This window comes from Mesoplodon bidens (genome assembly GCF_964165515.1).
Source record: "Mesoplodon bidens genome assembly, chromosome: 18".
NCBI classification, from domain to species: Eukaryota; Metazoa; Chordata; class Mammalia; order Artiodactyla; family Ziphiidae; genus Mesoplodon; species Mesoplodon bidens.
This window is the reverse complement of record NC_138175.1, coordinates 58,990,098-59,010,124: the sequence shown is the minus strand read 5'-3', so window position 1 is coordinate 59,010,124 and position 20,027 is coordinate 58,990,098. Positions and strand designations below refer to the sequence as shown.

General features: G+C 45.7%; 1 protein-coding gene across 3 annotated transcripts in view; it reads right to left on the bottom strand.

The window, feature by feature from the left end:
• The window catches only part of LOC308606447 (aurora kinase C), a 45,320-nt gene that overhangs the window by 23,680 nt on the left and 1,613 nt on the right, over positions 1-20,027 (bottom strand). For 2 of the 3 annotated variants that reach the window (XM_081217336.1, XM_081217334.1), the window contains exons 2-3: positions 19,526-19,652; positions 3,936-4,031 (exon numbers count right to left, since the gene is read on the bottom strand). In XM_081217336.1, coding sequence (XP_081073462.1) covers positions 3,936-4,031; positions 19,526-19,652 — 223 coding nt within the window. Of the gene's footprint in view, positions 1-3,935; positions 4,032-4,560; positions 4,873-19,525; positions 19,653-20,027 lie in introns of those variants that run through there. The other variant, XM_081217335.1, reaches the window with a different exon arrangement.

Genomic DNA, 20,027 nt, shown 5'->3' with positions numbered 1-20,027 from the left:
ATCAGTTTGTGGAAACAGACTAAATTTCCCATATTGGATCAAGGATGGCAACACTTTGTAAGAGCTGAACAAGGAAAGAAGACATGAGAGAAGGCTACAAAAGACAGACATTATTGGGATCACAATGAATCTGAGGTCACAAAACTCTGCCCCATGCTGCTTCCAGGCCTTGGAGCTCCATGTTATTTTTCCAGCACACCACCTTCCATTTGTGATGAAGAATGCTACCCATCAGTATAAAGAACAACGGAGATGAGGGAACCACATGGCCACCTAACGATGGTGGTCCTGAACCGAACATGCATCTCTCTGAAGTATGCCTGTTATCCCACTAATAAAAGAGGCCAGCATGACAGAAGTGGAAGCAAGAGAGACGTGAAAGTACGACCTTCAGACATCAGCTTGGGGAGAGAATTAACAGTGAACACAGTAACTGCAATTAGGACGCACTGCGAAGTTTGACAGTGGTAACCGCCTAAACTCATCTCCCTCTCTTGATTTCTGCTCTTTCCCCAGCTCTTCAGTAGTCTTTGTGTACTTCTGTTTTTCATCTCCTACAAGGTTTTACTAGGGGAACTTATAAATTGTCTCATTCGACCTCAAAAAAACAAAACAAAACAAAACAAAACACTAGCAAACAGAATCCAAAAACACATTAAAAGGATCATAAAAAAAATTAATTAAAAAAGTAAAAATAAAAAAAAAAAAGGGGGGGCTTCCCTGGTGGCACAGTGGTTGAGAGTCGGCCTGCCGATGCAGGGGACACGGGTTCGTGCCCCAGTCCGGGAAGATCCCACATGCCACGGAGCGGCTGGGCCCGTGAGCCATGGCCGCTGAGCCTGCACGTCCGGAGCCTGTGCTCCACAACGGGAGAGGCCACAGCAGTGAGAGGCCCGCGTACCGCAAAAAAAAAAAAAAAAAAAAAAAGAATATCTTTTTGATATTGGGGATAGAGCAGCATCTATAACTGATAAAAGTATCAGGAATGTACAAAAAAAATCCCTACAAACAAAAGGGAAACAAGGTAACAGAAACACAATTTTCCATGAAATGACATTTCAAAGAAGAAAATACAGTTGTTTCTCAGTATCCTCAGCAGATTAATGGGTTCCAGAAACCCCCTGCTCAATACTAAAATCTGCAGATGCTCAAGTCCTTTATATAAAATGGTGGAGTATTTGCATATAACCTACACACATCCCCCTGTGTACCTTAAATCATCTCTAGATTGCTTATAATATCTAATACAATGTAAATGCTATAAATTGATAAATAGTTGCCAGCACAAGGCAAATTCAAGTTTTTTTTCTTTCATTTTTTTGGCTGCATTGGGCCTTTGTTGCTGCACATGGGCTTTCTCTAGGTGCGGTGTGCAGGCTTCTCATTGCAGTGGCTTCTCTTGTTGCAGAGCACAGGCTCTAGGCGCACGGGCTTCAGTAGTTGTGGCACGCGGGCTCAGTACTTGTGGCTCACAGACTCTAGAGCGCAGGCTCAGTAGTTGTGGCACACGGGCTTAGTTGTTCGGTGGCATGTGGGATCTTCCTGGATCAGGGCTCGAACCCATGTCCCCTACATTGGCAGGCGGATTCTTAACCACTGTGCCACCAGGGAAGCCCCAAATTCAAGTTTTGTTTTTCTGAACTTTCTGGTATTTTCTCTTCCCCCCCAATGTTTTCAATCTGTGCTCGGTTGAATCTGCAGAGGCAGAACCTGCGGATATGAGGGGACAACTGTACAAATGGGCCTATAATCACATGATAAGGTGCTAAAGGTTGTGAAAGAGGGAAATGCAAAGCAAGCTCACCTAAGATACAATTTTGTGTCAGTCTGTTAAGCAAAAATCGAGGAGCCTTACAGCATCAAGGACTGAACAGGACATAACTGGTGGAATCTGGAGAATTATAAATAGGTACATCCCTTTTAGAAAACATAATCACCTAAACTTGAAATTTTGCATAACCTACAATCCAACAATTTTACTCCAAGAAATAATAAAAGACAAGCCTAATCATGTGCAAGATGACGAATATATATGAATGTTCTTGGCAGCACTGTTTGTGAGGGTGAAAAAATGTAAAAAATTAAATGCCTCAGAGAGTGGATGAGTACAATATGAAGCAGGAGCATCTTTTATTTGCTTAAAGTGTAAGAAACTTGGGCACATTTTTACCTTGAGCAGAGCAAGGATGAATTTGCTAAACAAGCAGAAAGTAAGTGAAGAAATAATTTCCCTAAAAGATGTACTCTAGACTATGGTTCAACAACTGGCCATGGCCTGGGCCAAGATCTCTTCCACTAGGTGAAAGGAAAACGACAGACTGAGAGTCTGAGTGAGTGTGGAAGGGTAGAAGACCAAGCAAGACAAGGGGGTAGATTTTTAACATGAAAACCTGCTGACACATGAGGGGTCACAGGCTGAGACACCCGTGCTGGGGAAGTGGTCACTGCGAGGATGGCTGATGTAGGGGCCGATGGAGGTGGAGGGGTGAGGATAGTCTCTGGGGCTGTATCCAGTCTCTAATCTGCTTGGACGGCAGGACCATGCGCTCTAACTTGGGAGGGGAAGGAGTGAGCATCATGACAGGTTCCTTCCAGGCATGCTGACTGGGTGCCTCTGAGATATTCAGGTGGAGGAGGGCAGAGAGCAGAGGGCAGAGGCTCGGAGCTGCCCAAGAGGGGCTGTCGACGGGCTGCACACAGACACTCACAGGCTGGTGGGGCCGCCCGAGGGACTAGGAGGGAAACAGCACGACTCTGCAGGGGACCCATCACCACACACGGCGGCCCCAGATGTGGGGCACAGCAGGACAAATGTCACCGTCAGGTTTTACCAAACAGGAGGAGTAGGGAGACATGCAACAAGGGAAGGCTTCCTGAGTGTCTGGACGGACAGGGTGGCAAAGGGGAGGCAGAGGACAGCTGGAGAGGAGCTGGGAGAGGAAGGAAGGCCCTTTTCCACAGAGGTCAGAGGGAAACGTGAGATGCATTACTCATTACAATACAGGGACATGAATGACACCAACGGCTTACTTCCCACGAGCGACGACTGCGGCGCAGATGCTGTGCTAAGCAGTTTTACGCTTTAACGCGTTATGTGACCATGTCCCCAACAACGCGGGGACGGAGCAACTATCAGGAACAGACTGAGCGCAGCAGACCACACTCGCCAAACCACCTGCTCCTCTCCCTGGACACACGGCTCAGCCCCATCTCCCAGCCCCGTCCCCCGAGTGTGGCCAAGGGCCTAGTGCCTGTCAGTGGAAGCAGGGGGCTGGTGTTTGTGGGAGTCTTCCTTGCCCTCTCACTCTCCTCTGCCAGCTGCAGGAGGTCAGGACAACCTTCAAGCCACATGCTGACGGCAGAGTGGACCCGGGTCCCCGAAGAGCTGTGTGCTGGCACAGTCACACGGACCGGGTGTGACTCAGAAAAAGTGCTTCCAGGGACAGCCCTGTCGGTCCAATGGTTAAGACTCCGAGCTTCCACTGCAGGGTTCACGGGTTCGACCCCTGGTCGGGGAACTAAGATCCTGCATGCTGCAAGGCATGGAAAAAAAAAGAAAGAAAGAAAGAAATACAAAAAAAGAACAAGTGCTTCCATATGCTGAGCACCAAGATGCTGGAGTCTGTCTGACATGGCAGCTAAGATTTAACTTAGTCAAACTTATATATACAAAGACGCAACGAGATCCCGAAGTTCACTAGGGCCACAGAGCTGGTGATCGGTTGGCACCCAGGCTTGAAGCCCAGGCAGCTGGAGCCCAAGACACATCTCAGCTCATGCACCTCTATCCTCCAGGAGGACAGAGGGACCTGGGGTCAAAGGGCTCCGTGGCCTTCAGACCACCACAGAGGCCCGAACAAGACGCTTCCCCAGGGAACCAGGGCCAGCAGCCTCCCCCTGCAGGGTCTCCCAGCTGCCCAAACCTTGGCTCCTACCTGGACAGGTGCTTCCGGAGAAGTCTTTCTTCACCGTCCACAGCTCCTGCCCCTGCTCCAGCTGGAAGATCAGCTCAAGTCTGGGAACAGGACACCCTGTTCATGGAGAAAGGAAGAAGACACTAGGATTTCTGTGAAAACAAAGATAACCCCTCGATCTAGTGTGGGACTTCAGGATGTGGCCAAGACCTCAGAATGAAGCTGATTCCATCCACAGAAATCCTGACCTGGAACCTGGAAACCAAGGTCAAAAACACCAATGTTGCGAGCTTCCCTGGTGGCGCAGTGGTTAAAAATCCTCCTGCCAATGCAGGAGACACGTGTTCAAGCCCTGGTCTGGGAAGATCCCACATGCTACGAAGCAACTAAGCCCCTGTGCCACAACTACTGAGCCTGCACTCTACAGCCCGGGAGCCACGACTACTGAGCCCGTGTGCTGCAACTACTGAAGCCCATGCGCCTAGAACCCGCACTCCCAACAAGAGAAGCCCACAATGAGAAGCCTGGACACCACAACGAAGAACAGCCCCCACTCACCGCAACCAGGGAAAAGCCTGCATGCAACAACGAAGACCCAATGAAGCCAAAAAATAAATAAATTAAAAAAAAAACACAAAAAACCCACCAATGTTGGGATCCAAAGACTTTAGACTGCAGTGCTGGTTGTGTAGACAACACCTATTCCCTTTGACCTCCATTGCACAGAGTTCCAACTCTATTCAGCTGCAGCCAAGAGACAAAGAGAATATGACCCCCTCCTTCCAGAAGGTGTTTACTAATTAACCCAAGTGAATTTCAACCACCTGTGCATTAAAACCTCCTGAGATGTCTGGTTCACATCCAACTGAAACCAAACAGGGACTTCCCTGGTGGCACAGTGGTTAAGAATCTGCCTGCCAATGCAGGGGACACAGGCTCAAGCCCTGGTCTGGGAAGATCCCACATGCCATGGAGCAACTAAGCCCATGCAACACAACTACTGAGCCCGTGTGCCACAACTACTGAAGCCCACGCACCTAGAGCTCATGCTCTGCAACAAGAGAAGCCACCACAGTGAGAAGCCTGTGCACCACAACGAAGATTAGCCCCCACTCGCTGCGACTAAAAAAAAGCCTGCGAGCAACAACGACCCAATGCAGCCAAAAATAAATAAATAAATTTATTAAAAAAAAAAAAAAAAAAAAGAAACCAAATCTCTGCAGATGAGGCCTGGATACCTACAGATTTTAAAAAACCACCCCAGATTCCGGCATCAAGGGAAGGCTGAAAACTCTGGTTTCCACCAACTTGCAGGTGACCTACACCAGCCCTCTGGAGGAGAGAGCTCTAGTCCAGGATGGCTGAGTGAGGGGACTGGCTGGTGCTGTAGTCCTGCAGCAGCCTGGGTCGCCTGTGAGGGAACCTGCCTGAGGCCCTAGATCAGGAAGAAGCAGACAACTGGGTTGGCACCCACCAACCTGTAGCCAGCCCCACCTCTGAGCTTCCTACTGGTGAGATAATAAATTTCCTCCAGGGTGAAGACTGAGTCGGTCTGTCACATGCAGCCAAACACAGATGCAGGGGAAAGACACATGGACTCGGCAGCAAGTCGATGGGAGAGGTGCCAGGACTCACCGACAGCTTCTCTGGCAGGTCCAGGGTTCATCAGTCATCACTAAGCAATGTGCTCTCCTGTGTGCTCCGTGCCCAGCACAGGGCTCAGCAACAGCGACCAAGACCTCCCTTCAGCCATCAGGAGTCATGCTCCCTGTGACCTCAGGGCCTTTGCACATGCTGGCCCTTCTCCCTGGAAGGCTGTTCTCTCCCCACCTTGCTCCTTCCAGCTACCTCTCTTTGGGTCTCAGCTCAAATGTCACTGCCTGAGAAGACTCTGCTGAACAGTGGCTGAGTCCAGGTGCTTAACCAATCCACCACGTCACTATGAACTTTTAACCTTAATAATAATTGAAAAGTTAACATTTATAGGGTGTAACCATATCCCAGGGACTGTACCAAGCAATTTAAATGCATTATGTTGTTTAAAATGGATGGAATAATTTAAAGAACTCACATATTTAAAATATTGACTCTTTTCGGTCAAAGTAAGGTATGTCTCCATTGATCTAAGTCTTTTTTTAGATAACCAGCAAAATTCTGAAGAGCGCTCCTCCTGTCTAGGTCCGCAAGGGCTGTGAGTCGTCCCTAGCTGCCACCTGATCTGGGAAGAGACGGACCATTTCGTCTGTCTCACCATGGTCAACACACCAAGTTTCTGGGCTGATGACCCCGGGGGAACCAGGTAACTGGCTACTGCCTAACGCCGAGGCCCCCCCATAGACGGTTGGGATTCAAGTGTGATCAACTGAGCCAACAACAATGAAGTCCGTGGGGGGCCGCTCAACTGAGCTGCCCACCACCCTGTGAGAGACTGATGGCACTGCCTGCTCTCTGAGGGCACACCTGGCCAGAGTCCAGGCACTGGTCCCTGGAGCAATACAGGGATCCGAGTGGCACAGGGCACCCCCCTCACACATGCCATGGCACAGAAGAGGCTGAGACTGCTTCACAGGCAAACCTTGCCATGGCTGCTTGCCTTACTGTTGTTGCGGTTTGCCCCAACCGTGTAGCGGATAAGAGATCCCATCTCTGGACACTGCTAGTTCAATGTATAATGGGGGGAGAAACAAAGGAATAAGGAATATTGTTTTTGCTGCCCTCTGAGACACCTGAGGATGTTTCTCAACCTACTCCAGATTGTGTAAGCCCGGCCAGTGTGTCCGGCACTCGTGAGTGCTACTGCAGACCAGCACGTGGAGAGCTCTTCCTCAACAACAAACTGTCACCCCGTCAGGACACCGCCACCACCACTGCTGTCCTGAGGCATGAGCCCCAGCCCCTCCCCAGAAAGGCAGGCTGCCAATCACAGTGGTTGCCACTTGGGACTGCTAAGAGCCTACCAGGTAAATACCCAAATAAAAGAAAGAAAAATGGTGGTGGTGGGGGCAGGTGACCCCCCCCCCAAAATTAAGATTTTGTTTGGAGGCAGAAAAAAAAGGAGTGGGGAGGAAGGGACTCGTTATGCTGTGGACCAGGGCCATCCAGGGGTGAGGCTGCATCTTGGAGGCCCCAGGCCCCTGCGCCCTTTCCTCTCCTCAGCAGGAGACACACGAAAACTAAAAACCAGGGTTTTAAATGGCTGCCAAGCTCCAAAGGAAGAAAGAAGGGGAGGGAGGCACACTATTAACCTTACATACCAAGCAAACGCCAGGTCTAACAAACATAATGCTGGTTCTAGACTACTTATTGATTTAAAAGCAGTAACAACAACAAAAAACCCTAGATAACAGGGAGAGAAAATAAAAGTTTAAATAACATACAACATATAACTAAGTTAGAACTGTCTATACTCTGACCCAATTGGAAATCCAAAATTTATCTACTAAAATGTATATAATAAATTATTATATAATTACATATGGTATAACAAAATTTATATATTAAAGAAATTTTATCATCAAAACAAAACACAGCACCGACTGGCTTGTCGGACTCAGGTTCTGAATTATCTTTAGAATTTGCTAAAATGCACCAGCTGACAAAACTTCATGAATGTAACACTGGGGCTCAAATCATACTTATACCTGGGGATCCCACTAAACTGAAACACCCTACTCCACCTGTGTAAAAAGTACCTAAATATGAAAGAGGAAAAATACGTATATCTCACTTTGACTGTAGCTTTACCTGAATTTCCTATAGCCCTAGTACCAACTGTCCTAAAGTATCCCATATTGGGCATAGATGCTCTGACACAATGCACAATTAAAATAAATTTTGGGCACTTACAAATTAATTGGCTTGATAAAATGGGACCCTACAGACCCGAGTTAAAGTAATTATTCAGGGCTTCCCTGGTGGTGCAGTGGTTGAGAGTCCTCCTGCCGATGCAGGGGACACGGGTTCATGCCCCGGTCCAGGATCCCACATGCCGCAGGGCGGCTAGGCCCATGAGCCATGGTCGCTAGGCCTGCGCATCCGGAGCCTGTGCTCCACAACGGGAGAGGCCCCAGCAGTGAGAGGCCCGCGTACCGCAAAAAAAAAAAAAAAAAAAAAAAAAAAAAAAAAAAAATTCAGCCCAATGTAAGTTGAAAAGGGGCCTTTGGGGAGTAAAACTTTTATATAAGACCTAATTAATCAAGGGGTGATGATCCCCACTGCTTCTCCACGTGACAGCCCAGCTGTGCATGTTCTTAAACCTAAAAAAACACAGGGCACCTCGCTGTGAGTTACTGCAATCTTAATGTCGTGGTCCCATCTGTTAGGGTTCCTGTTACTGACTGAATTGTGTCTCCCTAAACTGTATGTGTTAAACTCTAATCCCCAGTGTGATCCTATATGGACTTAGGGCCTTTAAGGAGGTAGTCAAAGTTAAATGAGGTCACGGGGTGGGGCCCTGATCTGGTAGGACCGGTATCCTTTTAAGAGGAAGAGAAAGCTTCTCCAAGCCAGATGAAAAGTCAGGTAAGGACACAGCAAGAAGGTGGCCAGCAAGAGATCCTTATCAGCAACTGAACTGGGACTTCCAGCCTCCAGAACTGTGCGAAAATAAAGCTGCTGTTTAACCACACAGTAATGGCAGCCTGAGCTGACTAACAAGATCCACACACCCAATACCCAATACTATTAGAACCCGGTAATTACTCTTCAATTACAGATCTGGCTAACATGTTCTGCTGGTGTGTATTCTGACAGCCTCTCAACCACGGTTTGCCTTCGCTCTGAAGGCAAATAGGACTCCTCTCCTAGGCTGCCCCGTGGGGTGGGGCTCAACAGCTCTGCCAACACCCACACCCTCTGCAGCCAAGACCTCAGCTGCACCCACCCACCTCTCTCCAGGAGCACAGGCGATGTTACATCAATGACAACCTTGTCTAAGGAGATTCATTTGACACACTTGTGACAGTGAGTCCAACACCTTTTAATCCTTTGGGGACTAGTTGTAGATAAAAATACTATTTAGTATTACTTTGGGTCTGGTGGCCACATATTCCTCATTTATAAATTTTCTTTACTCTCCCTGATGTTGATACTTGCAAATCACCCCACCTTAAATGGGACTCCCTCCAACAAAAGCTCTAAAATCTGCTCCAAATACTGTTAAATAGCCAGTCCCATCAGTGTCCTCAGAGACTCCTTCACCAAAGGAGCTTTGACAACCTCTTCTCACACCTCCTCGAGTTTCTGAATCACCTACCGGGGCCACAAGATGCCCAAGGGCCTCTGATGTTAACAGACTGCCCCCTCAGCCTGGTACTATATGCTACTAAAACAACTAACTATACACAAGGCTCTCTGGATAATGAAGGCTGTTGCAGGCCCCGAGCCACTGACCACCACACCCAGCTGCCCATCAAGCTTTGGATCATGGCAACAGCACATCACAAGTTCAGCACAGCTCCTGAGGCCCCAGGACAGGATGGAACTCAGCCTGGGCCCTCTGACATATTCCTCTTGTAGGACAAGGTGGGTCCTTGCCAGATGCCGTGGTGCTGGAGGAGGGCGCCCCTCCCCACAGCCCTTGGCTACCTGGGGAGCACCTTGGGATTAAGTGAGTGAACAGTTGTGGGAGTTTGTGGATCTCTTACATCCATAGCACATGATGGAGCTCAGTAGATTGCTGCTGCTTTCTATCCCGTAGCGAGAATGTCCAAATAAAAAATGGGACCTAAGAAACATTTCTTGGCCTATTCAGGGGGTCATCTTAGTACTAGATGCCCTGATCAACAAACGGCCTCCTCTTCACATTCATTATGAACTGTTGGGCCATTGCTTAAAAACTGCCTCCTTCAGGGTAAAGAAACTCGTCTCACAAACACCCCAAAAGTAACTAAAAATCACATGTCCTTACATTGATAAAGGCCACAACGATAGGCCTTGCCAGGAAGCTCCTTACTCCCTTTGGAATTACAGACATTACTGACAATAACCAAGATACACATTTCACTTCTCAAATTACACAATGTTGGGCTCTGGAGAGAGGTAGTCAATAGAGTTTCATGGCCCCAACAGGCCCCAAATAGCTGGTTTAACTGAAAAACTAACGATTTCCTTAAACAGCTCCTTTCCAAACTCCAGTCTGACAAACAAACCCCTCAATGGGCCTCTATCTCACCCCTTAGCCTTAATTCAAGGCTCCTTGACTCACATACCTTTAAAAATGTCCCACTGCCCTTTCCTACTCTGGAAGGGAATGTGCCTCACCTCTATGTACACAAAGACTCGTTCTACAGGAGGCCATTCACATTGTCTCCCCTGCAGTTACACACAGAGCTTCCCATCATCCCATGAGGCTGGAGACCAGGAGGGAGCACACGCTCCCGGCACCCATTAACCACAGACTGCCCCACAGGCCAGGCAGCTGGTCACCTGACATGGAAACCATTTGTCCTGAACTCAAAACAAAACAAAAAAAACAAACCAAACCTTGAAGAACGGCCATATGGCATTCTGGTAACTGTTGCTCTTACTGTAACTGGTCTGGGTACTTTCATTGGTTTATAACTCAGAGGCCTGATCCCTCCAAGGAAGCCACTGTTTCAAACAAACACAGCAAATACTGAGGCCCACATCAAGTCAAGAGCGTACCCACTTGCAAAGGATACCCTGCCCCACGTCCCAGACCAAGACCTCACTGGTGAAGATGACTTCACCTGGGGACACGAAAACCTTCATCCCAGCAGATACCCATGGACTTCCTAAGACAGAAATCAGACCTGGGACCTTTTTGCTTTCTTCTATTAGGGATTCTATCATGTCCCTGAGCTGCTGTCTGTGATCCTGGTATATGCCTCAATCTGCCAAAAGGGAAATCTCCAATTTATAGCTGGTTGGTCAGAACAGGTTGTGAGGACTTGTGACTGACATCTGAAGTGGGTGGGTGGGAGGTGGAGGGGCTGTCTTATGGGACTGAATCCTTATTAACCTGTGGAGTCTGTGCTAACTCCAGGTAGTTAGGGTCAGAATTGCCTGGTAAGGAAAACCCAGACATTTGATATCAGAAGCATTATGAGGAAAAAGGATTTTGTTTTTTAATTAATTAATTAATTAATTAATTAATTATTGGCTGCGTTGGGTCTTCATTGTGCATGGGCTTTCTCTAGTTGCAGCGAGTGGGGGGCTACTCTCCATTGCAGTGCGCAGGCTTCTCATTGCAGTGGCTTCTCTTGTTGCAAAGCACGGGTGCTAGGCATGCACGTTTCAGTAGTTGTGGCACATGGGCTCAGTAGTTGTGGCTCATGGGCTCTACAGCACAGGCTCAGTAGTTGTGGCGCACGGGCTTAGCTGCTCCTCAGCATGTGGGATCTTCCCGGGCCAGGCTCGAACTGGTGTCCCCTGCATTGGCAGGCAGGTTCTTAACCACTGGCGCCACCAGGCAAGTCCCATGTTTATTTTTTACAAATACCACACTAACATGCACACACATGTATATATACAAAGCCATACTTTTAGCACACCTTATAACTCCTGAAAGATACTCTTAAACACTCCCCAAATTACACATCGATTTTCTTGGCTAATGCTACATAAATGGGAAACTTAGTATGAGCCTGCAAGGACTTCCTATATCTCTACCTATGTTCTTCTTTTTCATTCTCAAAATGGTTTTCTATACTCTACAGAACAACATATGCCATATCTTCTAAAACTCTCCACTATTATCCCCCGAAGTTTCCTTAATATGTGAAATATCGGAGCACACCCTTCATGTGCAAACCAAGCAATCCAAAGCCACACCCTTGCCCACCTCTTTAAACCTCACACACCAGGCCACTATTCCTCCTGCCCTAACTCAAGCAGATCCAGGTTCCAGACAACTAGGGACACCCCTAGTGCCCCAAAGCCTGTTGGAAATATTCAAATCTCACAGATCCTAATTAATACAGTGGGGACGCTGTGACAATTTCAATGAGTGGAGCATGAATAGTGCCTGAACAGTCCTGACACCTGGTCAGGGCTCAGGGTACCTGCACAGTGACAGTTATCAATTGCTTATTAAAAGTGACCCACTTAATAAATGTTTTCTTAGATTTCTTCAAAAAGGGAATCCTGCATTACTCCAATAAATGGGAAACCCAGGGTCACTTCCCTTGATGGCAGGTCACCATGAAAACAATGCAGAAGTGAAATCAAAACAGTGCTATTAAGTTCCAGAGAGCTCAGCTGCCTGCTGCTCAGGGCTCCTGGCCTAAGGCTACTACCTCTGTTGACAAGGGGAAAGTAGCAACAGTTGCAGGCGTAGGGAGTGTGGGGAAGGCAGAGGAGGTATGTTAGGAGGGAGCACTAAACCCAGACTTCCCGTCAAAGACATTCAGGAGGCAGGAAGAGAAGAAATGATGGAATGGTTACATCAGGTTGTATCGCAATGCCAGCTGAACAAGTGTCCCTGCACTCTCAGAAACAGGGTTTCTCAAGCTGACATGATAATTTAGGTCAAGATAATTCTTTGTTGGAAAGGTGGGGAGGAGCCCATCCTGTGAATTATAAGGATGGTGTAGGATCCACGTGCAGATGGTAATAACCAAAACTATCTCCAGATGTTGCTGAGTTTCCTTTGGGGAGCAACATCATCTCTGGTTGAGAACCACTTTTATGGTTATAAATAGGATGATGAGAGAAAGTGAGAGGGATGGGTGAGACACTCCATGAAGTCTGGTGGTCAGAACACAGCTGGTGAGGAAGTGGCAACTGGGCTGAGAAGGGGCAGCCATGTACAAAGCCAAAATGGAGAGGGCAGACAGCAGAAGCAAGGAGAAATACAATTCTGCACCCTGTGGAAGGAAAACCACATTCACAGAAAGATAAAATGAAAAGGCAGATGACTTTGTACCAGATGAAGGAAGAAGATAAAACCCCAGAAAAAAAACTAAATCAAGTGGAGACAGGCAACCTTCCAGAAAAAGAATTCAGAATACTGACAGTGAGGATGATCCAGGACCTCGGAAAAAGAATGGAGGCAAAGATCGAAAAGATGCAAGAAATGTTTAACAAAGACCTAGAAGAATTAAAGAACAAACAAACAGAGATGAACAATACAATAACTGAAATGAAAACTACACTACAAGGAATCAACAGTAGAATAACTGAGGCAGGAGAAGGGATAAGTGACTTGGAAGACAGAATGGTGGAATTCACTGCTGCGGAACAGAAGAAAGAAAAAAGAATGAAAGGAAATGACAACAGCTTAAGAGACCTCTGGGACAAAATTAAACGCAACAACATTCACATTATAGGGGCCCCAGAAGGAGACGAGAGGGAAAAAGGACCCGAGAAAATATGTGAAGAGATTATATAGTCGAAAACTTCCCTAACCTGGGAAAGGAAATAGCCACCCAAGTCCAAGAAGTGCAGAGAGTCCCAGGCAGGATAAACCCAAGGAGAAACACGCCGAGACACATAGTAATCAAGTTGGCAAAAATTAAAGACAAAGAAAAATTATTGAAAGCAACGAAGGAAAAACAACAAATACCATACAAGGAAACTCCCACAAGGTTAACAGCTGATTTCTCAGCAGAAACTCTACAAGCCAAAGGGAGTGGCACAATATATTTAAAGTGATGAAAGGGAAGAACCTACAACCAAGGTTACTCTACCTGGCAAGGATCTCATTCAGATTCCAGGGAGAAATCAAAAGCTTTACAAACAAGCAAAAGCTAAGAGAATTCAGTACCACCAAACCAGCTCTACAACAAATGCTAAGGGAACTTCGCTAAGTGGGAAACACAAGAAAAGGACCTACAAAAACAAACCCATAACAATTAAGAAAATGGGAATAGGAAAATACATATCAATAATTACCTTAAATGTGAATGGATTAAATGCTCCAACCAAAAGACAGAGGCTCACTGAATGGATACAAAAACAAGACCCATATATATGCTGTCTACGACACCCACTTCAGACCTAGGGACACAGAAGACTGAACAGGGGATGGAAAAAGATATGACAAGCAAATGGAAATGAAAAGACAGCTGGAGTCGCAATACTCAGATCAAATAAAATAGACTTTAAAATAAACAATGTTACAAGGACAAGGAAGGACACTATATAATGACCAAGGGATCAATCCAAGAAGGAGATATAACAATTATAAATATATATGCACCAACACAGGAGCACCTCAATACGTAAGGCAAGTGCTAACAGCTATAAAACAGGAAATACACAGTAACACAATAATAGTGGGGCCTTTAACACCTCATTTACACCAACGGACAGACCATCCAAACAGAAAATAAGGAAACACAAGCTTTAAATGACACAGTAGACCAGATAGATTTAATTGCTATTCATAGGACATTCCATCCCAAGACAGCAGATTACTTTCTTCTCAAGTGCACACGGAACACTCTCCATGATAGATCACATCTTGGGTCACAAATCAAGCCTCAGTAAATTCAAGAAAACTGAAATCACATCAAGCATCTTTTCTGACCACAACGCTACGAGATTTTCAATTACAGGGAAAAAAACACAAACACATGGAGGCTAAACAACACATTACTAAATAACCAAGAGATCACTGAAGAAATCAAAGAGGAAATCAAAAAATACCTAGAGACAAATGACAATGAAAACACGACGATCCAAAACCTATGGGATCCAGCAAAAGCAGTTCTAAGAGAGTTTATAGCAATACAAGCCTACCTCAAGAAACAAGAAAAATCTCAAATAAACAATTTAAACCTCACCTAAAGGAACTAGAGAATGAAGAACAAAACCCAAAGTTAGTAGAAGGAAAGAAATCATAAAGATCAGAGCAGAAAAGAATGAAATAGAAACAAAGAAAACAATAGCAAAGATCAATAAAACTAAAAGCTGGTTCTTTGAAAACATAAACAAAATTGATAAACCACTAGCCAGACTCATCAAGAAAAAGAGGGAGAGTCCTCAAATCAATAAAACTAGAAATGAAAAAGAAGTTACAACAGACACCGCAGAAATACAAAGCATCCTAAGAGACTACCTACAAGCAACAGCATGCCAATAAAATGAACAACCTGGAAGAAATGGACAAATTCTTAGAAAGATATAACCTTCCAAGACTGAACCAGGAAGTAACAGAAAATATGAACAGACCAATCACAGTAATGAAATTGAAACTGTGATTAAAAATCTTCCAACAAACAAAAGTCAGGCTTCACAGGTGAATTCTATCAAACATTTAGAGAAGAGCTAACACCCATCCTTCTCAAACTCTTCCAAAACATTGCAGAGGAAGGACCACTCCCAAACTCATTCTATGAGGCCACCATCACCATGAGGATACTAAAACCAGACAAGGATGTCACAAAAAAAGAAAATTACAGACCAATATCACTGATGAATATAGATGTAAAAATCCTCAACAAAATACTAGCAAACAGAATCCAACAACCCATTAAAAGGATCACACACCATGATCAAGTGGGGTTTATCCCAGGGATGCAAGGATTCTTCAACATACGCAAAACAATCAATGTGATACACCATATTAACAAGTTGAAGATTAAAAACCATACGATCATCTCAATAGATGCAGAAAAAGCTTCTGACAAAATTCAACACCTACTTATGATAAAGTGGGTATAGAGGGAACCTACCTCAATAAAATCCATATACAACAAACCCACAGCAAACATCATTCTCAACGGTGAAAAACTGAAAGCATTTGCTCTAAGATAAGGAACAAGACAAGGATGTCCACTCTCGCCACTACTATTCAATATAATTGTGGAAGTCCTAGCCATGGCAATCAGAGAAGAAAAGGAATACAAATTGGAAAAAAAAGAAGTAAAACTGTCACTGTCTGCAGATGACATGATACTATCCATAGAGAATCCTAAAGATGCCACCAGAAAACTACTAGAGCTAATCAATGAATTTGGTAAAGTTGCAGAATACAAAATTAATGCACAGAAATCTCTTGCATTCCTATACATTAATGATGAAAAATCTGAAAGAGAAATTAAGGAAACACTCCCATTTACCACTGCAACAAAAAGAATAAAATACCTAGGAATAAACCTACCTAGGGAGACAAAAGACCTATATGCAGAAAACTATAAGACACTGATGAAGGAAATTAAAGATTATACAAACAGATGGAGAGATACACCATGTTCTTGGATTGGAAAAATCAATATTGTGAAAATGACTATACTACCCAAAGCAATCTACAGATTGAATGCAATCCCTATCAAATTACCAATGGCATTTTTTACAGAACTAGAACAAAAAATCTTAAAACCTGTATGGAGACACAAAAGACCCCGAATAGCCAAAGCGGTCTTGAGGGAAAAAAACGGAGCTGGAAGAATCAGACTCCAGACTATACTGGACTTCTGTATACCACAAAGCTACAGTGATCAAGACAATATGATACTGGTACAAAAACAGAACAACAGATCAATGGAACGGGACAGAAAGCCCAGAGATAAACCCACCTATGGTCAACTAATCTATGACAAAGGAGGCAAGGATATACAATGGAGAAAAGACAATCTCTTCAATAAGTGGTGTTGGGAAAACTGGACAGCTACATGTAAAAGAATGAAACTAGAACACTCCCTAACACCACACACAAAAATAAACTCAAAATGGATTAGAGGGCTTCCTTGGTGGCGCAGTGGTTGAGAGTCCGCCTGCCGATGCAGGGGACACAGGTTCGTGCCCTGGTCCGGGAAGATCCCACATGCCGCGGAGCGGCTGGGCCCGTGAGCCACGGCCGGTGAGCCTGCGCGTCCGGAGCCTGCGCTCCGCGACAGGAGAGGCCACAACAGTGAGAGGCCCACGTATCACAAAAACAAAAAAAAAGGATTAAAGACCTAAATGTAAGACTGGACACTATAAAACTCTTAGAGGAAAACATAGGAATAACACTCTTTGACATAAATCACAGCAAGATCTTTTCTGATCCACCTTCTAGAGTAATGGAACTAAAAACAGAAATAAACAAATGGGACCTAATGAAAGTTAAAAGCTTTTGCAAAGCAAAGGCAACTACAAACAAGACGAAAAGACAACCCTCAGAATGGGAGAAAATACTTGCAAACAAATCAATGGACAAAGGATTAATCTCCAAAATATATAAACAGTTCATGCAGCTCAATATTAAAAAAACAAACAATGCAATCAAAAAATGGGGAGAAGACCTAAACAGACATTTCTCCAAAGAAGACATACAGATGGCCAAGAAGCACATGAAAAGCTGCTCAACGTCACTAATTATTAAAGAAATGCAAATCAGAACTACAAGGAGGTATCACCTCACACCAGTTAGAATGCTCATCATAAGAAAATCTACAAACAAGTGCTGGAGAGGGTGTGGAGAAAAGGGAACCCTCTTGCAGTGTTGGTGGGAATGTAAATTGATACGGCCACTATGGAGAAGAGTATGGAGGTTCCTTTAAAAACTAAAAACAGAATTACTGTATGACCCAGCAATCCCACTACTGGGCATACACCCAGAGAAAACCGTAATTCAGAAAGACACATGCACCCCAATGTTCACTGCAGCACTATTTACGCTAGCCAGGTCATGGAAGCAACCTAAATGCCCATCGACAGACTAATGGATAAAGAAGATGTGGTACATATATACAATGGAATACTACTCAGCCATAAAAAGGAACGAAATTGGGTCATTTGTAGAGACATGGATGGTTCTAGAGACTGTCATACCGAGTGAAGTAAGTCAGAAAGAGAAAAACAAATATCATATATTAACGCATATACGTGGAACCTAGAAAAATGGTACGGATGAACCGGTTTGCAGGGCAGAAATTGAGACACAGATGTAGAGAACAAACTTATGGACACCAAGAGGGGAAAGTGGCGTGGGGGCGGTGGTGGTGGTGTGATGAATTGGGAGATTGAGATTGACATATATACATTAATATGTATAAAATGGATAACTAATAAGAACCTGCTGTATAAAAAAATATAGAGAGAATTAAATTTAAAAATTCAGAAAAAAGGGGTTTCCCTGGTGGCACAGTGGTTGGGAATCCGCCTGCCAATGCAGGGGACACAGGTTCGTGCCCCGGTCCGGGAGCATCCTACATGCCACAGAGCGGCTGGGCCTGTGAGCAAAAAAAAAAAAAAAAATTCAGAAAAAAAGAAAAGAAAAGCCAAAATGCCCAAGCACACCCACCAGGCATAGAGAATAGCAACTGCAGATGCCCATGGCACGTATGTTAAGTATGTGCACAGGAAACAGTAAGACGCTGGCATGACCAGAGCAGACTGAGCTCAGGGAAAAGTGTGGGGAGGTGAGTGAAGGGTCCACAGGGTCAGATAGTGGACCTTTTTATTTTTAAAATTTTGTTGTAAAACATCTAAATATGTAAAACTTTCCCTAATTTTGTGTGACACAGAATACAATCCCAATTCTCTAAAAACAGGCATGTCTTACCCTAAGCCCTGGATTTACAGCTCTCCTTTCCCTCAAACTGAGAGGTCTAAGGTGATTATCCTCAGGCTGCTGTTTCTCCACCTTGCCTCTCTTGCCCTTGTGGGCTGGATCAACCTTTGTTGAATGGGCTGTCTTGTCCATCCTCAGGTACTAAGCAGCATCTCTGGACTCTAACCTGCTAGATGCCGGGACCACCCACACCCCAGGTGTGACAGTCAAACGTGGCTGCAGACTTCCAAATGTCTCCTGGGGACAAAACCACCAAGTACTGAGAAGCACTACTCTCTCAGCTTCTCTCTCTTGGACTAGCAGAGGATCTTGGCCAGGACTCAGGGAACAAGAGACAATCATGAAGGCACAGGAGAACAGAAAAGCCCCATAACCGAGATCCTGTGGTTTAGAACAATACCTGTTGGCACTGAAGGCAAAGACCTCCCGAGGCCCAACCTGCCTCACCCTCTTCCTGGAGACCATCCCATCACTCACAGCCCTGTGGACTGGGTTGCAGGGGACACTTGAGCCAACGAGTCCCACCCAGTCAGCTCCCTGTCTGGAATGTGAAACAAGAACCTCAGACAGAGGCCAGTCTGTGCTGGGCACTGGGGTACAGGCTCAGGGAAGTATGGGCTCAGGTGGCCACTCCTGCACTGCCTCCATCCCTGGAGCCCAGCAGCAGAGAAAGAAAAAAAGAGAAACAATATAAGTATGCAAAGAAGTAGAAACAAGGTATCTGGGGGCCCCACAGAGCAGGGACTGGGGTGGCCACTCCTGCCACAAACTCGCTGAGACACAAAAGCCATTCTGAAAAAACAGACATGAGCAAAGCCAGAGAGAGAAGTCAGGACAAGAGATCTAGAAGCCGGCATAATCCGGGTGGTTCCCAGTCCTTATTTCAGTCCCATGTGGCCCAACTGGAAATTCTGCCTTTGGGTTCTGCAGAACCTCCCCATTTCCTTCCACCACCTTTTGGGAGACAAAGGGGAACTGTTTCTTGCTCAAAGAAACACAGAGATAGCAGGCAGGAAAAGATGAATCTCAAAAATGACTGAAGCTGTGAGGAAGAGGGAGCGTAAGCTTCTCGATCAGCCGGGCATGGGGCCAGAGCATGTCTGACAAGGAGATGGCAGGTCCTCTGCGTGGCAGAGTGGCAAGGCCTTACCCAGAGACACCAAGAGCCTGCAGTTATCTAGCATCACCTCCTGGTACAGGGTCCTCTGAGCCGGGTCCAGCTGCCTCCACTCCTCCTGGGTAAAAGTCACGGCCACATCATCGAAGGTCACAGACACCTGTCAAATAGAGGTAGTAGTGTTGACCCTGGGGCTGTTGGATGGGATCAGAGATTGTTTCTGGAAGGCTGTTAAAGGTGCAGAGAGATCAAGACCCTAACACTTAGCACCTCCTGAGGGCCAAGCGCTAGGCTGGGCTGAAGTGGAAGTGGACAATGTTTTGGACACAATACAGTAGTGTGAGGAAGAAGTCTCCTATGCGGGAGCCACTGGAAAGTCACACAGGACAATGGAAGTGATGTGTGGGCTGTCAGATGCAGACAGCAGAGGCTGTGGGACCTCAGAGGAATGAGTAAATAATGATCATAACAGTGTCAATAATGGTAACAACAACAGTACCTGAGCCTCCCTGGTCCTGCTAGCTGCCTGCCCCAT